The sequence below is a fragment of the Mobula hypostoma genome, chromosome 17, assembly GCF_963921235.1.
Source record: "Mobula hypostoma chromosome 17, sMobHyp1.1, whole genome shotgun sequence".
In the NCBI taxonomy this organism is placed as follows: domain Eukaryota; kingdom Metazoa; phylum Chordata; class Chondrichthyes; order Myliobatiformes; family Myliobatidae; genus Mobula; species Mobula hypostoma.
In genome coordinates this window covers 52,732,706-52,753,151 of record NC_086113.1, presented here as the reverse complement: position 1 = coordinate 52,753,151, position 20,446 = coordinate 52,732,706, and the positions used below count along the sequence as shown (strand labels likewise).

General features: G+C 42.6%; 1 protein-coding gene across 2 annotated transcripts in view; it reads left to right on the top strand.

The window, feature by feature from the left end:
- LOC134358030 (adenylyl cyclase-associated protein 2-like) overlaps nt 1-20,446 on the top strand; it is a 199,508-nt gene that overhangs the window by 141,944 nt on the left and 37,118 nt on the right. For both annotated transcript variants that reach the window (XM_063069902.1, XM_063069903.1), the window contains exons 6-7: nt 2,098-2,183; nt 7,092-7,197. In XM_063069902.1, the coding sequence (XP_062925972.1) occupies nt 2,098-2,183; nt 7,092-7,197 (192 nt within the window). The remainder of the gene's footprint in view (nt 1-2,097; nt 2,184-7,091; nt 7,198-20,446) is intronic.

The window sequence follows — 20,446 nt, the reverse complement described above, 5'->3', positions numbered from 1 at the left end:
GGTCCAGGAGCAGAAAACTGAGTTTATGGGACACAAATGTTAGCACAAAGTTCTGGAATTTTTAGACATGCAAGCAAACAGTCAAATTAATGTATTGTTGTTGACAAATTTTTAAGCTTAATGGCAAATATGTAGTTTCAGAAACTGGATGTGCAGTTAGGTTATCGTACAACACACACAAAATGCTGGAGGAGCATCTGTGGAAATTAATAGACAGTTGATGTTTAGGGCCAAGACACTATCGGGATGGATGGCAAGGGGGAAGACACCTGAATAAAAAGGTGGGGAGAGACGGGAAGGAGGACAAGCGAGAAGGTGATAGGTAAAGCCAGGTAAAGGGCTGGAGAAGAAGGAATCTGATAGGAGAGGAGAGTGGATCATGGGTGAAAGGGAGGAAGTGGGGCCATCAGGGAAGGTAATCGGCAGGTGTAGAGAAGAGGCAAGAGGCCAGAGTGGGAAATAGAAGAGGGAAGGGGAGTGGAAAAGGAAACAAAATACTGGGAAGAGAAATCTATGTTCTTGCCTTCAGGTTAGAGGCTACCGAGACAGAATATGAGATGTTGCTCCTCCACCCTGAGAGTGGCCTCATTGTGGTAAGGCAGGAGGCTAAGAACCAACATGTTAAAATGATGAGGCCTTGTCTGAGGACAGAGCATTCCACTTCAGAGAGGGGAAAATTGGGAGGGAATGGTGAAAACATGACAGGGATTACCATATAAAACTCCTTTGCACTATTCCAAAAAATGGTTCAAGGTACATGTACGGCACCGTGTACAACCCTGAGATTCATTTCCTTGCGGGCATACTCAGTAAATCCAAGAAGCGTAATAGAATCAATGAAAGACATCACCCAACAGAACAGATGAGCAACCAATGTGCAAAAGAAAACATACTGCAAATACAAAGTAAAATAAAAAATAATATTAAATAAATAAGCAGTATATATTGAGAACATGAGATAACGAATCCTTAAAAGTGAGTCTATAGACTGTGGGAACAGTTCAGTGACGAGGTGAGTGAAATTGAGCGGTTATCCTCACTGTTTCAAGAGCCTGATGGCTGAGGGGTAATAACTGTTCCCGAACCTGGTGGAGAGAGTCCCGAGGCTCCTGTACCACCTTCCTGATGGCAGCAGCAAGAAGAGAGCATGGCCTTGGTGGCTAAGGTCTTTTTTTTTAATGTTTTATATTTAATTTTTTTTTTATGTTTTAAAGTTTTAAAAAAATTAACCCAGAGTGCAGTAATATTGTGACCATTTCTGGGTGTTTGAGCACCCACTGGGAAATTGAATTCCATACTATTAGGCAGTGTTTTCATTTGCCAAACAAATTTTTCTGGCAGTAGTAGTATAATATCCATTGTTCATCCCCTGTACAATTTTCAACCATACCAACCTGTAGATAAGCTCTTACTCACAACCAGGTTGTACATTTTCCCCTGAAGCTAATGAGCCAACATTGTTTTCTTGCTTTTGTTTTTCAGTTAGGCCTGTGTGACTTCCTGTAATCTGTACAGCCTTACGTGTCCCTGTGTAACTCTCAGCTTCCAGCCTTGCTCCAGGCTGCTACTGTATATTTTTCTACCATCTCCATAAGATTAGCCATTTTTGAAGCTAGTTTTTGTCATGCCACGGAGACTTGGGAACCAAGTGATGTAACTGTTAGCAATTAGTAATGTAATTTCAGGAATTCTAGGATGTAATAAAAAACTTCAGGATACCTATTGTATACAATTCTCTGACATTGAATGTACCTGTTAAATACTCCAATATTTTTATTTGTTCTGATAGACTTGTGGAGTCCTAACAATTTGGAGTAAGTTTTTAATCTGATCTCATATTTTTTAGTGGTATATTGCTAAGGGATCTTACTCTGGGTTTAGAGTTTGATTGGTTAGTCTTTTGAAGAGTTGGTTTTTGCCTGATCGGTCAAATGGCCATTTAATGTTCTTGAACAAACTACCAGGGATTTGTGGCATTTGCTTTACTCGCTGTTTAACTGGGTGGTATTGATAAATAGGTGAACCTAATGTGTTTTCCCTTTCTAACTTCCTCTTTTCTCTGCATCCCTCTTCTTTGCTGTTTCATCGTGGGCTTAGACCCCTAAGCCAGGTCCTTTTGTTAAGGAGATGAATGATGCTGCCACCTTCTATACTAACAGAGTATTGAAGGAGTTTAAGGACATGTAAGTTTTCTTTCTTCACCCTTCTGTCCAAATGGTGCACTCTGTTTAAATCTGCTGTTTGCATGTTCTGCAAGGCTTAAAATTAGGAACGAATTCCAATACAGCGAAATATTTTGAAAATAAATTAAGTGCAATTCAGTATTGAGTGATTAGTTCCCATCAGTACTGTGTCTGTTACAAGAGCTTGAAAGATAACATTTAGAGATCAATACATTAGTGCTTCCCTCTGATCTTGGCTAGTCACCTCAAGTTCCACCTGCACCCAACTAGCAGGTCTGTAAGAAAACCCAGTTTCAGTAACTACCTCCTTCCTGTATGTCATGGATGAGAAATCTTAACCTTCATCCTCAGATTCACTGGTCAATAAGTAACTGAAGTTGCAAAACTGGTTAGAACTTGTGTCGAGGCACAGGTTCCTTATGACAGCGGTCCCCGGGCCGCGGACCGGTACCAGGCTGCAAAGCATGTGCTACCGGGCCGCAAGGAAACGATACGTCAGCCGCACCTTTTCCTCAATCCCTGTCACGCACTGTTGAACTTGATGATAGGGTTGACAACTGTCCCGTATTTGCTGGGACATCCCGTATATTGGGCTAAATTGGTTTGGCCCATACGGGACTGCCCTTCTCCCGTATTTCCCCCGCTAACATAGAGCGTTCCTATGAAACCTTTCGTGCTGAAATGTCATAAAGCAAAGAAGCAATTACCATTTATTTATATGGGAAAAATTTTTAAGCGTTCTCTACCAAAAATAACCTACCAAATCATACCAAATGACACATAAAACCTAAAATAACACTAACATATAGTAAAAGCAGGAATAATATGCTAAATACACAGCCTATATAAAGTAGAAATAATGTATGTACAGTATAGTCGGAAAGATTAAGCCAAAACCAATTTGTGGAAAAAAAAATCGGCAGGGACGCGCATGTGCACGTCATGCATTCACACACAGGTGCCCGCGCAAGGGTTCATGGTCATGGTAGTCTTTCTCAGGGTAAACACAAATGTCCCAGGATTTGACTACTACTTTTGTTCCTTAATTGGGAGTGAGAAATTGGGCAACCCTAACTGTAAAAGACATGTAGAGGTGAGTTTAACCCTACTTGAACACCACCCCTCCCCTCACAGTTGGCCGGTCCGCAAGAATATTGTCAATATTAAACCGGTCCGCGGTGCGAAAAAGGTTGGGGACCCCTGCCTTATGAGATGTTGATTCCCCTTCATTTTCAACTGAGCAGGTTAAAGTCAAACATAGAAATGAAAGCAGAATAAGTTTGTGAGTCAAAAACTAAAGGAAAAAATGTTGGAACTGTTCAGCAGTTCAGACAGCATCAATGGAGAGTATGTTTTCATTGCCATATCCTTCTCTCAGATACTGACTTTATTTTACTTCCATTGGCATTGCGTAACTGGCAGTGTTTCCAGTATTTTAATTAAATGGCAGTCTTGTGATTATGTTGCCAGTTAGTAAGTTAAGTTTACTAAATTGGAAATGGGGAAGAAATCCATAAGTTTGGCTGGCTTTGAAAGAAGTGGATTGTTACAACTGAATGATATTTTTTTAGGGGAGAAGCCCCACTTTGTCCACTGAATGTGTCCCAGACTCCAGACTCCCATAATTGTGGTTACTTTTTTTTCCCCACCTACTAAATTTGTTCACCATGCTAATTATATCTGTCAACTGCAATTGTAAGGATAGTATCAGACATCACCTAACATTGACCTAGGCACTGAATCCAGAGATGACAAAGGCACTCCATGCCCAGGTGACTTAGTAAAATCAGCCTGTGAGCGTGTTAGGTTTTGAGCCTTAACTTAGAGAGTTGAATTCCCTCCCACTGGCGTCTTGGATGGGCACCACTGAATGAGAACTTAACCTGAACTGCAAAGCTGCATCCCATCTGGGACTGCAGCACTTTCTCAAGGGCAGTTAGGGAGAGGTGTTAAATGTTAGGTGTGCAAGTTGTTTCTTTTAAAACAAGAAATGTTTTTAGATGTTTTCATATCCTGGTAGAGTAATTAAATGAGATTGCTTTCTTGTTTCTCTCATACTTATAGCATCTAGTAAGCAAAAACTCTTCTTACAATTTCTGAAAATGTAATGTAATTGAGAGTCAGATTCCAAAACTGCTAAGTTAGCCAAGTGAATCCTAATTCTGCTTGTAGACAAATCTCAATCATTTTAGGCCCAAGATCTTGATACAAGTGCTCTTTTGTTGTGAATTTTTTATGCATGCAGCCGAGGGTGTGGATTACATTTTTCATTTGTACTTAAGACAAAGGAAATGCTGTGTATCGTTCTGGGCTGTCCACCATCTGACACGTGCTTAAGAACTCGGCTGTCTGAACCCTTCTGAACAAGTCCCTTTAGAGCATTAGTCATTCACCGACAGCCTGTACAACAGGTGCAGTTGGTGACCAGTTTCAGGGAGCCAGCAGAAAATGTCTCAATTTCCTATTTCAGTAATTGGAAGGAATTAAAAAAAAATTCCTTAGCCATTTTCTACATTGGCATTTAATTGTGTGCGCGCGTGTGGCTTTGTTTATAGCCTGTGGAGATCAAAGGCTTCTCCGAACACTAAATGCACCACACAGTTTAATACTGAACTGAGCAATGTAGTTCATTACCAAAGCAGATATTTCCCCTCCTCCATTTTATGTGGCATGTATGGTTTCATGGTTTTCCTGAGTGAGATGAAATGATTCTCTTTTGTTTGTCTTTTTTTTAAGCTACAGAAATGAAAACAATCTGATTTGATGCAATATCAACATGTTTTACTACCATTGATATTATTTCAGGGCTGGTCAGAGTGGAAGGGTGTCTTCATGTCCCAGGCTAACAGATCCTTTCATTACTCACCCTGTGCATTGTCACACATCCGGAACTGAAAGATATGTGCTGCACTACAATGAGCTTGTTTATTTCTTGCACAGTTCTTATATAATTTGTTAAATTTATGCTGTACTTTAAAGAGAGAATTAATTGTAGTTGCCTGGGACTATACCCACTGGAATTCAGGATAATGAGAAAGGATTTTATAGATAAGATGGAGGCAGGAAAGTTCTTTCCACTCGTAAGTGAGACTAGATATAGGAAATGTAGCCTCAAGATTCAGGGAAATAGATTTAGGAGTTGAGAATTTACTTTTCCCAGTGGGTAGTGAATCCGTGGAATTCTCTGCCTGGCCTCAAATATATTGAATGCACAGTCAGATAGCTTTTTGCATAACAGGGCTTTTGCGGGTTAAAGGGAATAGGCAGGGAAGTGGAGCTGAGTCCAAAGCCAGTTCAGCCATGGTCAATGGCAGAGCAGGCTCGATGGGCCAGATAGCCTACCCTGCTCGTGTTTCTTATATTCTTGTGTTCTGAATCTAGTTCCTTTAATGCCATATGTTGATGATGCAGCTGCAAGTAAATATCTCACTGCATCTGTGCATAGGTGTACTTTTGCATGTGACAATAAACTCAAAGTTGGTCAGGCTTTTTGCTTGGGCACTGATTGTACAGTGTTTTTGGATGGTTCTGCATGCCTTAGTGTAGCCAGGATCATCCCTTGCACCCCAACCAGTGCAGGAATAATATTTATAGGCAGGTTGATACTTCTCAAGTGCAGACAGTTGAGTTCCTTGTTGCTTTTAAAATGAGAAAACCATTTCATCTCATCCAAAACTACAAAATCATGAAATATACACTACACCCACCTGTTATTCCGGGGAGGGGGGGTGGTGAGTGGGGGAAGGTTCCCCTGGCAGCATGGCAGCAGTGTGATGAGCAAATCGCTCCCAGGTCCCAGCAGTTGAAGGAGGGAGGTTGTGGCTAATGGTATAGTGCAGTGCATTCTACGCTAGGCTTCTAAATTAAAAATTAATCCTTTAAGTAATGAGAGCAGAAATAGTTGGCCTCATTCTGGAAATATTCTGATTATTTTCTCCAATAGTGATCAAAGAAACGTAAACATCTTCCTCTAAGAATTGAAGATAATAGCCAATTATTCTCCAGCAGCAATGTCTGAATCTTTGATTCCCAATGACTGGTAATAGATAATAAACCCAGCACTTGGCCTTGGGCTTAGCCCCCTTTCTATGAACGGGATTCCCAGGCATCAAACACGTGAATCCTCCCATAACTCTTCAGAATTTTTTCTGTGGACATTAGTAAATGACAGTCTATCATTTGCAGGAATGAAGGTTTCTTGTTGGCTTGGATGCCTAAATGATTCTCCCATAGAATTATTTTTTTTTAGTTGGTTATCTAGGAATAGCTGCTGCCCTTGGTTTTAAATAGATCTAGAGCAAAGAGTCATTTTGCAACTATATCTGCAGTAGTATGTATGATCTAGTACGACCTCTCTCTAATCTCTAGATTTGGTAATTAGCCAGTAAACAGTTTCCAGCATTTTTTGGCTCATCATTGTCTTTCCCCATTTTCTCTTCCCTCACTACTTCTGCCATTATTAGGGTTATCTCAACAAGGGATATGCTATACAACCTTGTTGCCTTGTTGACAAAGTCTTCTGCATATGCATGTATGGATACGCAATATATATAGCTTAATTTGCTGATTCTTCCACTCGCCAACTTTAGCTTCTAAATTTTTCCCTTCACCATTTCTAGAAGTGTTAGCATTATATTTGGACATTATCATTTAAAGGCCAAGGTTGTTTTTAAAAGTGGTCATAAGTTTTCCCTCATGTCCACTTAGTTTAAAACTGTACTTTTTAAGGCACATACTGTTACCAACAATTTCAAAACTATGCTCAGTGTCTGATATTGTTTTGATACTTTGCTTGGTATGAAATGGGAAGTTTACTGTCGTTTAAAGTCCATCTTCAAGTTAAACAACTTTGGCTGAATTCTCAATGAATTAATCTCCATTGTTCTATTAAATTTTCTTCAACTACAGTGACAAGAAACATGTAGAATGGGTCAAATCCTTCCTCAGTATCTGGACAGAACTTCAGGCCTACATCAAGGAGTACCACCCCACTGGGCTCTCATGGAATAAGGCTGTAAGTACCCTTCATTGATCTATGCCTTCATTGGTGTCCCAATTCTATATTCCTTACACTCCTCCATCTTAGCATGACTGTTCCATTTCAAGCAGCATCCTAAATCGATTTCCAAGGACTCTACTTCTCTCATAATGCATGAAAAGGAATTCCAAATCCCTGACTCATGTGTAACAATGTGACTAAAAAGACATGCCTTCTGTTTTTATGATGCCTTTCGTGATATCACTAACCTCTCAACAACCAGTAAAGTGCTTTTGAAGTGTAGACACTGTTTGTGGGAACCTCAGCAGCCAATTGTGCATACAGTAATTTCCATGAGCAGTAACATGATGATGAACAGACAATTTACCTTACTGATGTTAACTTGGTAATTGGTGCTAGCCAAGACATCAGCAGGATCTTTGTTGATCTTAGAAATGATGTTGCCAGAGAACACAGCATCTTTGCTGTAATCTCATCCGAAAGGCCCAGGATAGAATGTCCTTCTCATGCTACACGGAGAATGTAGTCAATTCATTGAAGGGCAGCAGGGGAGTACTTTCACATCTACATTAGGTAAGTGACTCGTGCAGTAAGATCTTCAATTTTAAGCCCACTGTAGTTTATTGCTCAAAAGCCTCTGACAGCAGAGACGTGTAGAGCCTACATTTTGCTGTTGCTTGATCTCCTGTCATTGGTAACAGCTCTTAAAATCTTTGAGAGTACATCTCCCAGTGCTGGGACCAGAGTCTGTGAACCTCTGACAGCCAGTGAGCCAATGCACAGTAGGAGGTGAGCACATGAATTATTCTGGTCTGCAAGATCGATTTTATTTATTTATTGAGATACAGCACGGTGTTGGACCTTTGAGCTGTGTGGCCCAGCAACGCTCAACTTAACCCTGGCCTAATCACAGGACTGTTTACAATGCCCAGTTGAGGTACAGATCAGTAACTCTTTGGACTGTGGGAGAAAACTGGAGCACCGGGAGGAGAGCCAGGCGGTCCCGGGGAGATCGTACAAACTCCTTTCAGGACAGTGGCGGGAATTGACCTGGCTCACATGTACTGTAAAGCGTTGTGCTAACCACTATGCCACCTCTTGGGGACATTCAGATTTATGTCAGTTCATTTGTTCAAGCAACTCAAGGACGTGGGGCCAGGTATGACGGTGTCTTTACTAAAAGCCTGTTCTGTTGTCTGAGGCCGGCACAGTTTTCAAGGTGGGTATGGATTGTGTAATTTTTCAAGACTGACATCAGTATTCCACTTTCAATTGATTGACACCTCCGCCAGTGCCCAGCGGCCTCAGTACAAATGCATGTTATAGGCAAGAGGGAATACTCTATAGATTGCATTTTTCACTTAATAATTGGAAGCATTGCTTTGGGCGATAGAAGTTCTAGACTGCTCAGTGCAAGGTTGGACTGTCAGCTTGATTTCATGGTCACATGCATGAAGGGGGATCGAACCCATGCAGAGACGACAGATCGTTCTTTAATGGAGCCTTACAAAGTAAAGCAGTCCTTTATGTGGAAGCCATGGAATTAGGTGAATTGCAATACAGAACACCAATATACACAAATATTCAAAACCCCTGGAATAATGAGCAGTCTGCTTGAAACATAACTCAATTTCATTAAAAGGTAACTCTCTGGGGAGTGTGGGGCTTCTTAGAGGAGTTTAATATTTCTTTAAATGGCAGATCAAAACCATGCTCGTACAGTAAATGGAGTTTTAGAAGCAGATGGGCATTTTACAAATGTTGCGAAGATGTACGTTTTTGTCTTAGAATCACTTTAAGAGATCAGTTTCACTTCTAGTTATGAAAATGTGCACTGAGTGGCAAAACCTAGATTTTTCTTTTTCTCCATTCCATCCTACTTTCCAGAATGTCACTTTTCAAAACGGGTTGTAAAATAGTATGGAGGGCAATGACAGCACTAAGGGTTGAAAAGTTAGCTGCTGCTGCAAGGGATTTGTAATGATCACTGAACCTTGGCACCTGGATACACAGGCACCGATTCCTCACAAGAGTAAGTTAGAATGTGCTTATTAAAGTTTCGCAGAAGAGCAAGGAGCATAGTTGCTGACACTCCAGGCTTGGTGGCAGAAGTTGCCTTAATCATTTTCAAAGATGCAGTTGTTTACTGGACAGTGAGCTGCTTATGAGAAATTGTCTACTCACTGTGAGATCAGTCATTATTTGGATCATTTGCCTTTGATTGCTCCGGGAAAGCAACATGGTCATGTACAAAAATATAGTATATTTGGTTTTCTGGGGCAGATTTTTAAAAGCTTACATCTGTGGCCCCACCCCAGCACATCCTGTGATTCTCCGCATGCCAGTTAAACGAAGCTGATTGCAAGGACCTTGGGTCGCACAGTGACTTCAAAATCCTCTGTACAGTTCCATTAAAAACAACACTGTTTCTAAAATATGAGGTTAATGCCAAGTGGAACAATATTGTGTACTTGTCTGGGTGTTGTTGCATCTACCATGAAATTAAACAATTGATGTTTTGGTAAGAGTTTTTTGTTTGCCCAAGCACTGGTTTTGAGGACTCAGCCTTTGAATAAAGTAACGTCCCTTTAAAAGTGGGATGAGGAGGAATTTTTTCAGTCTGAGGGTGATGAATCACTGGAACTTGTTATCACTCAGGACTGGGGAGGGCATCGTTGGGTGTATTGAAGGCAGACTGATAGATTGTTGATCGGTAAGGGGTTAGGAATTACAGGGACAAGGTGGGAGAATAGGGTTGGGGAAAAAAATATCCGCCATGATTGAACGCAAAGCAGATTTGATAAGCCAAGTAGGTTAATTCTTCTCCTCTGGTCTTATGATGTTCCACCAGAAAACTTTACCAAAAGACCCCAACAGTAGTGCAAAACCAGAACTTGTTTTCACCAAGGAGTTGGCAGTGATTGTTTACTTTTGTCATTCTGGGTCACTCTAATCCTACTTGTTAAAAATGGCACATAAAGGGCACGGACTTCATTTGGGAGGTTCACAGAACAGCTTTGTAGGGCTTCCCTGTATAACACATGAAAAGAACGCTGTTGGTTTCAACCTGCTGTTCCCTAATGGTTTAGTGTGTATTCTCCCAGTTGTCATCCTGTAGCCTAATACAGGTGATCTTTGCTGGCAACTCTTAAATGGGTGTAACATAATGCAAGCTGCTCTCATCCAGCAATAGGGTGATGGTGCTACTGAATGAGTGGATGCTACGGTGTTGGGACTGAGTGTCAAATTGCTCAGGGGTTAAGACCATAAAACGTAGAAGCAGAATTAGGCTATTCAGCCCATTGAGTCTGCTCTGCCACTCAATCATGACCGAGTTTTCTTTCTCTCAAGCCCATTCTCCCACCTTCTGTACCTACCCTTAACCTCTTTAGCAATCAAGAATCTATCAATCTCTGCCTTAAACCCACTTGGTTTCGACAGCCCTCTTGTCAATGAATTCTACTGTTTTACCTCATCTCTGTGTTATAGGATGGCCCTTTATTCAAAGGCTGTGTCCTTGGATCTTGGACTCTTCAATTCTATCACATTTATGTCAATGTCCGCTCTTGAGGGATTTGGTCAGGCTACTGAAGAGCGGTACCATGCAAGGAAAGAGCAGAAAATGTTCATGGTTTCATCCAGGTGCTTTTGGCAGGAACTTGACAGGGAGATCTATGTAGGTACACGAGGGAAGCTGGCTCCAAGGTACCCAGTTGCACTTGAGTTCTTATGGCAGTTTCCCTGCGGGCTAAAGGCAAAGTGGATGAAGTCTCCTCTCCCTAGGTAATAAACTTAAGGGGATGTCCCTCCTGCAGCAGTGAGCAGCAGACTGTGAGGTGTGGCAGAGATCACAGCAGTAGCCTGAGTTAGGAATCTTGAGAAGACTGTGAACCTGGTTCCCACAGATGAAGCAGTTAAGACACAGGTAAGGCTGTAGTTGAGGCCATAGAAAGTCATAAATCTAAGTGAAATAAAGAATGCAGTAGACAGTTGGCCCTTTAAATAGCATGGTTTCAAAGGGCAATATTTTTCTATGAATAAATGGGTACTGTTTTTAGACTAGTAAAGTTCCAGGTATATTGCTTGTCCTTGTTGTCCTCTCTTACAGAGCCACAATGATTTTTCAAACATACATCATTAGCTTTGGTGTGATGTTGAGGTTGTTAAAGAGCTATGGGGCAGTGGTAGTTTACATGGGGATGGCTTTAGTTTACACCAGCATCTGCTTTGGTCTGAATTAGCAGTTATCCCTCTTTGTGGAAAATGGGAGGGGACAGAAATTGTAAGAGAGAATACCCAGCTTGACAACCTCCTTTAAACTAGTTGGGATCATTTTGTCAAGCCTCGTTTATACAGTATACAGTTGGAAACCCATTTTAATGTTTTGTTTCAAACTGTCTGAGTCTCTTTTTTTGAAAGAAAAGGTTGCATATACATACCTTAAGTTGTGAGCAGCTGTGTCCACATTTCCATTTAACTGAGAAACATCTTAGGTGATTCAAACTCCCTTTGCCTGTTTAAATTCAATGCATAAAGCCTCCTAGTCTGGAGCAGAACAGTTAGCTGTAGGAAAGGAATTACACAGTGTGTGTAATTGCACAGATATGGACCTTGAATAGAAAATTCAATAATGTACCTCAGGAAAATACAGTGAGTTACTTTCCTCAATATGTCAGGTTTATTCAAATGCTAAACTTATAATTTTGTCATTAACATCATTTGGAGTTTACACTATTTCCTTACATCATACTTTATATATTTCCAGTGAAATTCTGTATGCTGTTTGAGTGCACTTTCTCAAAAAGAGTTGTCCATAGTCATCTACTAAAGTTTATATTACCATCATGTCCTCTCTCTTTGTTTAATCAAAAAGGTTCTATTGTAGGTAACATAGAGACATGATCCTGTAGATGCTGGAATCTGGAGCAACACAAAATCGCTGAAGAACCAAGTGGGCCAGACAGCGTTTATGGAGGGAAATGGATAACTGATGTGTCAGATTAAGACTCTTTATTTGGACTAAGATCCTCTGACCTTGAGTTCCTCCAGTGTTTAGTGTAGTTGGTCCACTGTAGATAATGTTGTTTGGTAGCATGAATCGAAGGAGACCAAAGTCTGTAGACTGGCTCCTGACATCCATGATAAAGCAGCCCTATCATCTTGATAGCAGAATCATCTGCTATGGAATGAGAGAGCCCATTCTAAAGCACTGCAAAGATGGATTTCATTCACTTCAAAGGCTACAAAAGTAAGCAATGAATACATCAGGATGATAAACCTGTGGTCTAATGTAGATTAGCTCAGATTATATTGATTTAAAATTTTCCTTTCGGCATACTTTTTGAACACATACAGGAATAATTTTTGGGTTTGGGCAGTTGGGTAAAGCAAATAATTCTGGACCAGTGGCCCAATATTCATTGCTTCCATTAATGATCCTGAGGTCAGTGCATCTGGTGGTTGGACCTGAAGTTGCATAAAGAAATAGCTTGGTTATTGTAATGTTTGCCAACAGGACATTCCTGCCTTTACTTCCTTACGTGAAACTGGCCAGATCTCTGATACAAACTTGTCAACAGAAGAAGTAATACGAAAAATTTTCTTTTGCAACCAAGGTCACCAACAGAACTGGGATAACAAGAAAATCACAAAGAGGAGGTGTAAGGGGAAACGGGCATGTTCAGCAACTAATACAATATATTTTGAGTACTCTCAGTTCTTACCTTTTTCTAGTCTCATCCATAGTATCAACCTTAGACTCTGTTGGTTGCATGGTGGATATCAGCCACTGCTGACCTGTGTCAGCCTCTCACTATCAGTCTTGGGCACTTTATCTCTCCTTCCACGAGAGTGGCCCTTCAGCCCACAGAACCAGAGGTGCTTCTAGCCATGCTGCAGCTCCATCTTACAAACTTCCAACCGTCAAGCCCAACGGGTGTGCACAGCTCACCAGTTTCATACAAGGAGACAAAGGTACCATTGTCCTAGATTTGGCAGGGATTACTTGTTAATTTTCAGGGCATTTCTCTGCACAAGTGCAGGAGGTAAAAGATGAGGATTTTCCAGCGTCAAAAAACTTCATGATTTTATCTGGGTGTACGAAGGAGTTTGCACCTTAAGATGAATGGCTGGGGCATCCAGTGATGGGAACACGGGGTATTTGCTGACTGGAGGTTGAGTAATAAAAGCTGCAGAAGCTTGTCCTAGTCTGTATAAGACCCAACCTAAGATGCATTTGAAGCCTAAATATTCAGAGAAACTGTTTGCAGACACTCACCCAGGCCATGATCCATGCCCACCACTGAGCCCAGCCCAACCTATTCAGACTTTAGAGCCCATCTGACCTTGTAGTTATGGGCTGCCCTTCTCCATATTGTTCCAACGTTCCTGATGTAGAGTGAGCCACTCTAGAGATGGATAATTATTAAGAGCCTTTTACATAAAAAGCACTTTCCCCTGAGTGTTCCACCTCTTCCCTGACGCTCTGCGCCCTGACATTATGGTGCACTGTTAGGCCACAGTCAGCAGTGACCACACTACATCTGATGTATGTAACAGAAGAGAAATTGGCTAAAATGAATTTAGAAGCATGGGATTCCTAGAAAACCTGGTAGTTTAAGTGGCTGACGTAGGTTATCTAGTGGTATAGGACCTATACCATAGGTTAATAGCAAATAAAGTCAGACAGAAGTTGATGCGTGTGTGTGTTCATATATCTAGTGAGAGATATATACAGACACGTGCGTGCAATGTAAGGGGAGAGGAGGCAAAGGGACCATGGGCTGAATGGTCTCTCTCGCTTCATTAGAAGTGCATTGCTTGTTAGTCAGAACCTGTAAAAGAACAATGATGCAGACTGTCACTATTTTGATTAAATAGTTCTCATTTAATTCCCTGGGATCATCTTTTATATATCATTTACTTATTTCCTTTTTGTGGTGTAATTCTTCCTCATTTTCCAATTTCCATGAAAGATTTGTCCTCAGAAGGCACTTTATTGTTTTGCTTCATTAGCTATAATGAATCATCTTTTAGTATTTCTCATTTAAGGTTCCAATTTTTTCAGTTTGCTTGTTTACTTGGATTGGTTTAGAATATTTTTTGTGTGCACAGTTTAAGACTTTAAACATACAATAAGAACTTAATACTTCAGATTGAAAAGCATAGGAATAGCACAAATAAATGACATACTTTGTTCTTTGAATTGTAATAAAGTTTTTGAATAGTGTGATTTTCTTTGTGCATAATTTGGGTGTCCAGTGTGGAAGTCAGGACGGAGGTGAAAACTGTAAAGTTTAGTCCTATACAGAACAAAAAGTTTTTGAGATATTGGAATTTTTAAGAACCTTTTAGAAGAATTTCCTGTGTTGTAGTATGTGTGTGTTTAAACATTTTGAAGGAGAATTTTGAACTGATCTGAGCTCCGTCGTTCTCACTGGATTTGCATGATTCCTAAAACTAAAGAAAACCTTTTCAATGAGTAGCGAATAGTATCAACTGGTTTTGTACTCATTCGCCCCTGGGGGTGATGCGCAGAATCTTATCATTTGGAATTTCCTGAACTGCCTTAGCAAAGCAAACAGTTGATGTAATTCTCATTAAATCCCATTAACAATAGAAATAGAAAAATGAGCAACTGTGCATCTTTCCTTCCTGTCCTTTAGTGCAAATTTTACAGTGACTTGACAACAGAAGAAATAATGTGGGGGGAATCTTTTAAGATCAAGATTCCCAAAGCCCAAAATGCAGAATTCGCAATAAAAACTGCAAGTAACGGGAAATGACCAGCATTTTCTGCACTTTGTGCTTGGTCTGATTCCATCCAAGAAAAGCAATGAATTAACACCTCAAAGAAGGTTGAATTATTTTAAAAAAGAAAATGCTTTGTGAGAGAAACAAAATTAGAGTTTTAGATTGTCAAACTTTTGTTTGGCCTTTAGATTTGTGATTCTTTAAACTGCAAAGAAGCCTTTATTTCTAGTGTCATTTTCTATTTATTTCTAAATAATAGAAATAATTTTCTGTGATTTGGAACAAGATAACTAGCTTTTAAAATAATCTGGCTTTTTAAAGTTAAACACAACTTCTTTTCAGTAGGTTGTGATTTTAAAAGCTAATCACCATTTAGTGAAAAATACAGAATAGTTTACATAACCTTTTGTCAGCTTATCTGTTTCTTGTATTCCCATTCTTCAATCAGTGATACATGGTAAACTCCAGTGTAGAGTAGTTCAAAGTTCAAAGTAAAATTTATTATCAGAGTACATACATGTCACCACATACAAACCTGAGATTCTTTTTCTGGAAATCTATAGAACTGTAACTGTGAGCATCAGGAACTATAGGAACTATAAACTGTAAACAAACTGTGCAAATGCAGATATAAATAAATAGCAATAAATAACAAGCATGAAATAATAATATAAACAGAGATCTGAAATGAGTGTAGCTTTCCCCTTTTGTTCAAGAGTCTGATGGTTGAGGGGTAGTAACTGTTGAATCTGGTGGTGTGAGTCCTGAGGCACCGGTACTTTCTACCTGATGGCAGCAGTGAGAAAAGGGCATGGCCTGGGTGGTGAGCATCTTTGTTGATGAATGTTACTTTTCAACGGCAACATTTCATGTAGATGTGCTCGATGGCTGGGAGGGTTTTACCCGTGATGTACTGGGCTGAACCCACTACCTTTTGTAAGATTTTCCACTCCGAGGCATTGATGTGCCCATACCAGGCCATAATGCAGCCAGTCAGCACACTTTCCACCACACATCCATAGAAGTTTGCCGAGGTTTTCGATGACATGCCGAACCTCCACAGACTCCTGAGGAAGTAGAGCCACTTGCTTCACTATAATATTTATATGATGGATCCAGGACAGGCCCTCTGAGATGGAGACACCCAGGAATTTAAAGTTATTGATCCTGTCCACCTCTGATCCTCCAATGATTACTGCCTCGTGGACCTCTGGTTCCCATCTCCTAAAATCTACAATAAGTTCCTTGGTCTTATTGACATTGAGTGAGAGGTTGTTGTTATTACACCACTCAGCCAAGTTTTCAATCTCCCTCCTGTTTGCTGATTCATCACCTCCTTTACTGCCCACAACAGTGCCGTCATCAGCAAACTTATATATGGTGTTGGAGCTGTGCTTAGTCACACAGTCTTGGAGCAGATCCAAGTCGCTATTCAGACAGGAGCTGATACGCTTCAACACCAGCCCCTCAAAGCACTTCATTACTGTGGATGTGAGTGCCACTGGGCGATAGTCATTGTGGATGCAAGTGCCACTGGGCAATAGTCATTGTGGATGCAAGTGCCACTGGGCAATAGTCATTGTGGATGCAAGTGCCACTGGGCGATAGTCATTGTGGATGGAAGTGCCACTGGGCGATAGTCATTGTGGATGGAAGTGCCACTGGGCGATAGTCATTGTGGATGCAAGTGCCACTGGGCGATAGTCATTGTGGATGGAAGTGCCGCTGGGCGATAGTCATTGTGGATGCAAGTGCCGCTGGGCGATAGTCATTGTGGATGCAAGTGCCGCTGGGCGATAGTCATTGTGGATGCAAGTGCCGCTGGGCGATAGTCATTGTGGATGCAAGTGCCACTGGGCGATAGTCATTGTGGATGCAAGTGCCACTGGGCGATAGTCATTGTGGATGCAAGTGCCACTGGGCAATAGTCATTGTGGATGCAAGTGCCACTAGGCGATAGTCATTGTGGATGGAAGTGCCACTGGGCGATAGTCATTGTGGATGCAAGTGCCACTGGGCAATAGTCATTGTGGATGCAAGTGCCACTGGGCAATAGTCATTGTGGATGCAAGTGCCACTGGGCAATAGTCATTGTGGATGCAAGTGCCACTGGGCAATAGTCATTGTGGATGCAAGTGCCACTGGGCTATAGTCATTGTGGATGCAAGTGCCACTGGGCAATAGTCATTGTGGATGCAAGTGCCACTGGGCAATAGTCATTGTGGATGCAAGTGCCACTGGGCAATAGTCATTGTGGATGGAAGTGCCACTGGGCAATAGTCATTGTGGATGGAAGTGCCACTGGGCAATAGTCATTGTGGATGCAAGTGCCACTGGGCAATAGTCATTGTGGATGCAAGTGCCACTGGGCAATAGTCATTGTGGATGCAAGTGCCACTGGGCAATAGTCATTGTGGATGGAAGTGCCACTGGGCGATAGTCATTGTGGATGGAAGTGCCACTGGGCAATAGTCATTGTGGATGGAAGTGCCACTGGGCAATAGTCATTGTGGATGCAAGTGCCACTGGGCAATAGTCATTGTGGATGCAAGTGCCACTGGGCAATAGTCATTGTGGATGGAAGTGCCACTGGGCAATAGTCATTGTGGATGGAAGTGCACTGGGCAATAGTCATTGTGGATGCAAGTGCCACTGGGCAATAGTCATTGTGGATGGAAGTGCCACTGGGCGATAGTCATTGTGGATGGAAGTGCCACTGGGCGATAGTCATTGTGGATGCAAGTGCCACTGGGCGATAGTCATTGTGGATGGAAGTGCCGCTGGGCGATAGTCATTGTGGATGCAAGTGCCACTGGGCAATAGTCATTGTGGATGCAAGTGCCACTGGGCAATAGTCATTGTGGATGGAAGTGCCACTGGGCAATAGTCATTGTGGATGGAAGTGCCACTGGGCGATAGTCATTGTGGATGGAAGTGCCACTGGGCAATAGTCATTGTGGATGGAAGTGCCACTGGGCAATAGTCATTGTGGATGCAAGTGCCACTGGGCAATAGTCATTGTGGATGCAAGTGCCACTGGGCAATAGTCATTGTGGATGGAAGTGCCACTGGGCAATAGTCATTGTGGATGGAAGTGCCACTGGGCGATAGTCATTGTGGATGCAAGTGCCACTGGGCGATAGTCATTGTGGATGGAAGTGCCACTGGGCGATAGTCATTGTGGATGCAAGTGCCACTGGGCGATAGTCATTGTGGATGGAAGTGCCACTGGGCAATAGTCATTGTGGATGGAAGTGCCACTGGGCAATAGTCATTGTGGATGCAAGTGCCACTGGGCAATAGTCATTGTGGATGCAAGTGCCACTGGGCGATAGTCATTGAGGATGCAAGTGCCACTGGGCAATAGTCATTGTGGATGCAAGTGCCACTGGGCGATAGTCATTGTGGATGGAAGTGCCACTGGGCGATAGTCATTGTGGATGTAAGTGCCACTGGGCGATAGTCATTGTGGATGTAAGTGCCACTGGGCGATAGTCATTGTGGATGGAAGTGCCGCTGGGCGATAGTCATTGTGGATGCAAGTGCCACTGGGCAATAGTCATTGTGGATGCAAGTGCCACTGGGCAATAGTCATTGTGGATGCAAGTGCCACTGGGCAATAGTCATTGTGGATGCAAGTGCCACTGGGCAATAGTCATTGTGGATGCAAGTGCCACTGGGCAATAGTCATTGTGGATGCAAGTGCCACTGGGCAATAGTCATTGTGGATGCAAGTGCCACTGGGCAATAGTCATTGTGGATGGAAGTGCCACTGGGCAATAGTCATTGTGGATGGAAGTGCCACTGGGCAATAGTCATTGTGGATGCAAGTGCCACTGGGCAATAGTCATTGTGGATGCAAGTGCCACTGGGCAATAGTCATTGTGGATGCAAGTGCCACTGGGCAATAGTCATTGTGGATGGAAGTGCCACTGGGCGATAGTCATTGTGGATGGAAGTGCCACTGGGCAATAGTCATTGTGGATGGAAGTGCCACTGGGCAATAGTCATTGTGGATGCAAGTGCCACTGGGCAATAGTCATTGTGGATGCAAGTGCCACTGGGCAATAGTCATTGTGGATGGAAGTGCCACTGGGCAATAGTCATTGTGGATGGAAGTGCACTGGGCAATAGTCATTGTGGATGCAAGTGCCACTGGGCAATAGTCATTGTGGATGGAAGTGCCACTGGGCGATAGTCATTGTGGATGGAAGTGCCACTGGGCGATAGTCATTGTGGATGCAAGTGCCACTGGGCGATAGTCATTGTGGATGGAAGTGCCGCTGGGCGATAGTCATTGTGGATGCAAGTGCCACTGGGCAATAGTCATTGTGGATGCAAGTGCCACTGGGCAATAGTCATTGTGGATGGAAGTGCCACTGGGCAATAGTCATTGTGGATGGAAGTGCCACTGGGCGATAGTCATTGTGGATGGAAGTGCCACTGGGCAATAGTCATTGTGGATGGAAGTGCCACTGGGCAATAGTCATTGTGGATGCAAGTGCCACTGGGCAATAGTCATTGTGGATGCAAGTGCCACTGGGCAATAGTCATTGTGGATGGAAGTGCCACTGGGCAATAGTCATTGTGGATGGAAGTGCCACTGGGCGATAGTCATTGTGGATGCAAGTGCCACTGGGCGATAGTCATTGTGGATGGAAGTGCCACTGGGCGATAGTCATTGTGGATGCAAGTGCCACTGGGCGATAGTCATTGTGGATGGAAGTGCCACTGGGCAATAGTCATTGTGGATGGAAGTGCCACTGGGCAATAGTCATTGTGGATGCAAGTGCCACTGGGCAATAGTCATTGTGGATGCAAGTGCCACTGGGCGATAGTCATTGAGGATGCAAGTGCCACTGGGCAATAGTCATTGTGGATGCAAGTGCCACTGGGCGATAGTCATTGTGGATGGAAGTGCCACTGGGCGATAGTCATTGTGGATGTAAGTGCCACTGGGCGATAGTCATTGTGGATGTAAGTGCCACTGGGCGATAGTCATTGTGGATGGAAGTGCCGCTGGGCGATAGTCATTGTGGATGCAAGTGCCACTGGGCAATAGTCATTGTGGATGCAAGTGCCACTGGGCAATAGTCATTGTGGATGCAAGTGCCACTGGGCAATAGTCATTGTGGATGCAAGTGCCACTGGGCAATAGTCATTGTGGATGCAAGTGCCACTGGGCAATAGTCATTGTGGATGCAAGTGCCACTGGGCAATAGTCATTGTGGATGCAAGTGCCACTGGGCAATAGTCATTGTGGATGGAAGTGCCACTGGGCAATAGTCATTGTGGATGGAAGTGCCACTGGGCAATAGTCATTGTGGATGCAAGTGCCACTGGGCAATAGTCATTGTGGATGCAAGTGCCACTGGGCAATAGTCATTGTGGATGCAAGTGCCACTGGGCAATAGTCATTGTGGATGGAAGTGCCACTGGGCGATAGTCATTGTGGATGGAAGTGCCACTGGGCAATAGTCATTGTGGATGGAAGTGCCACTGGGCAATAGTC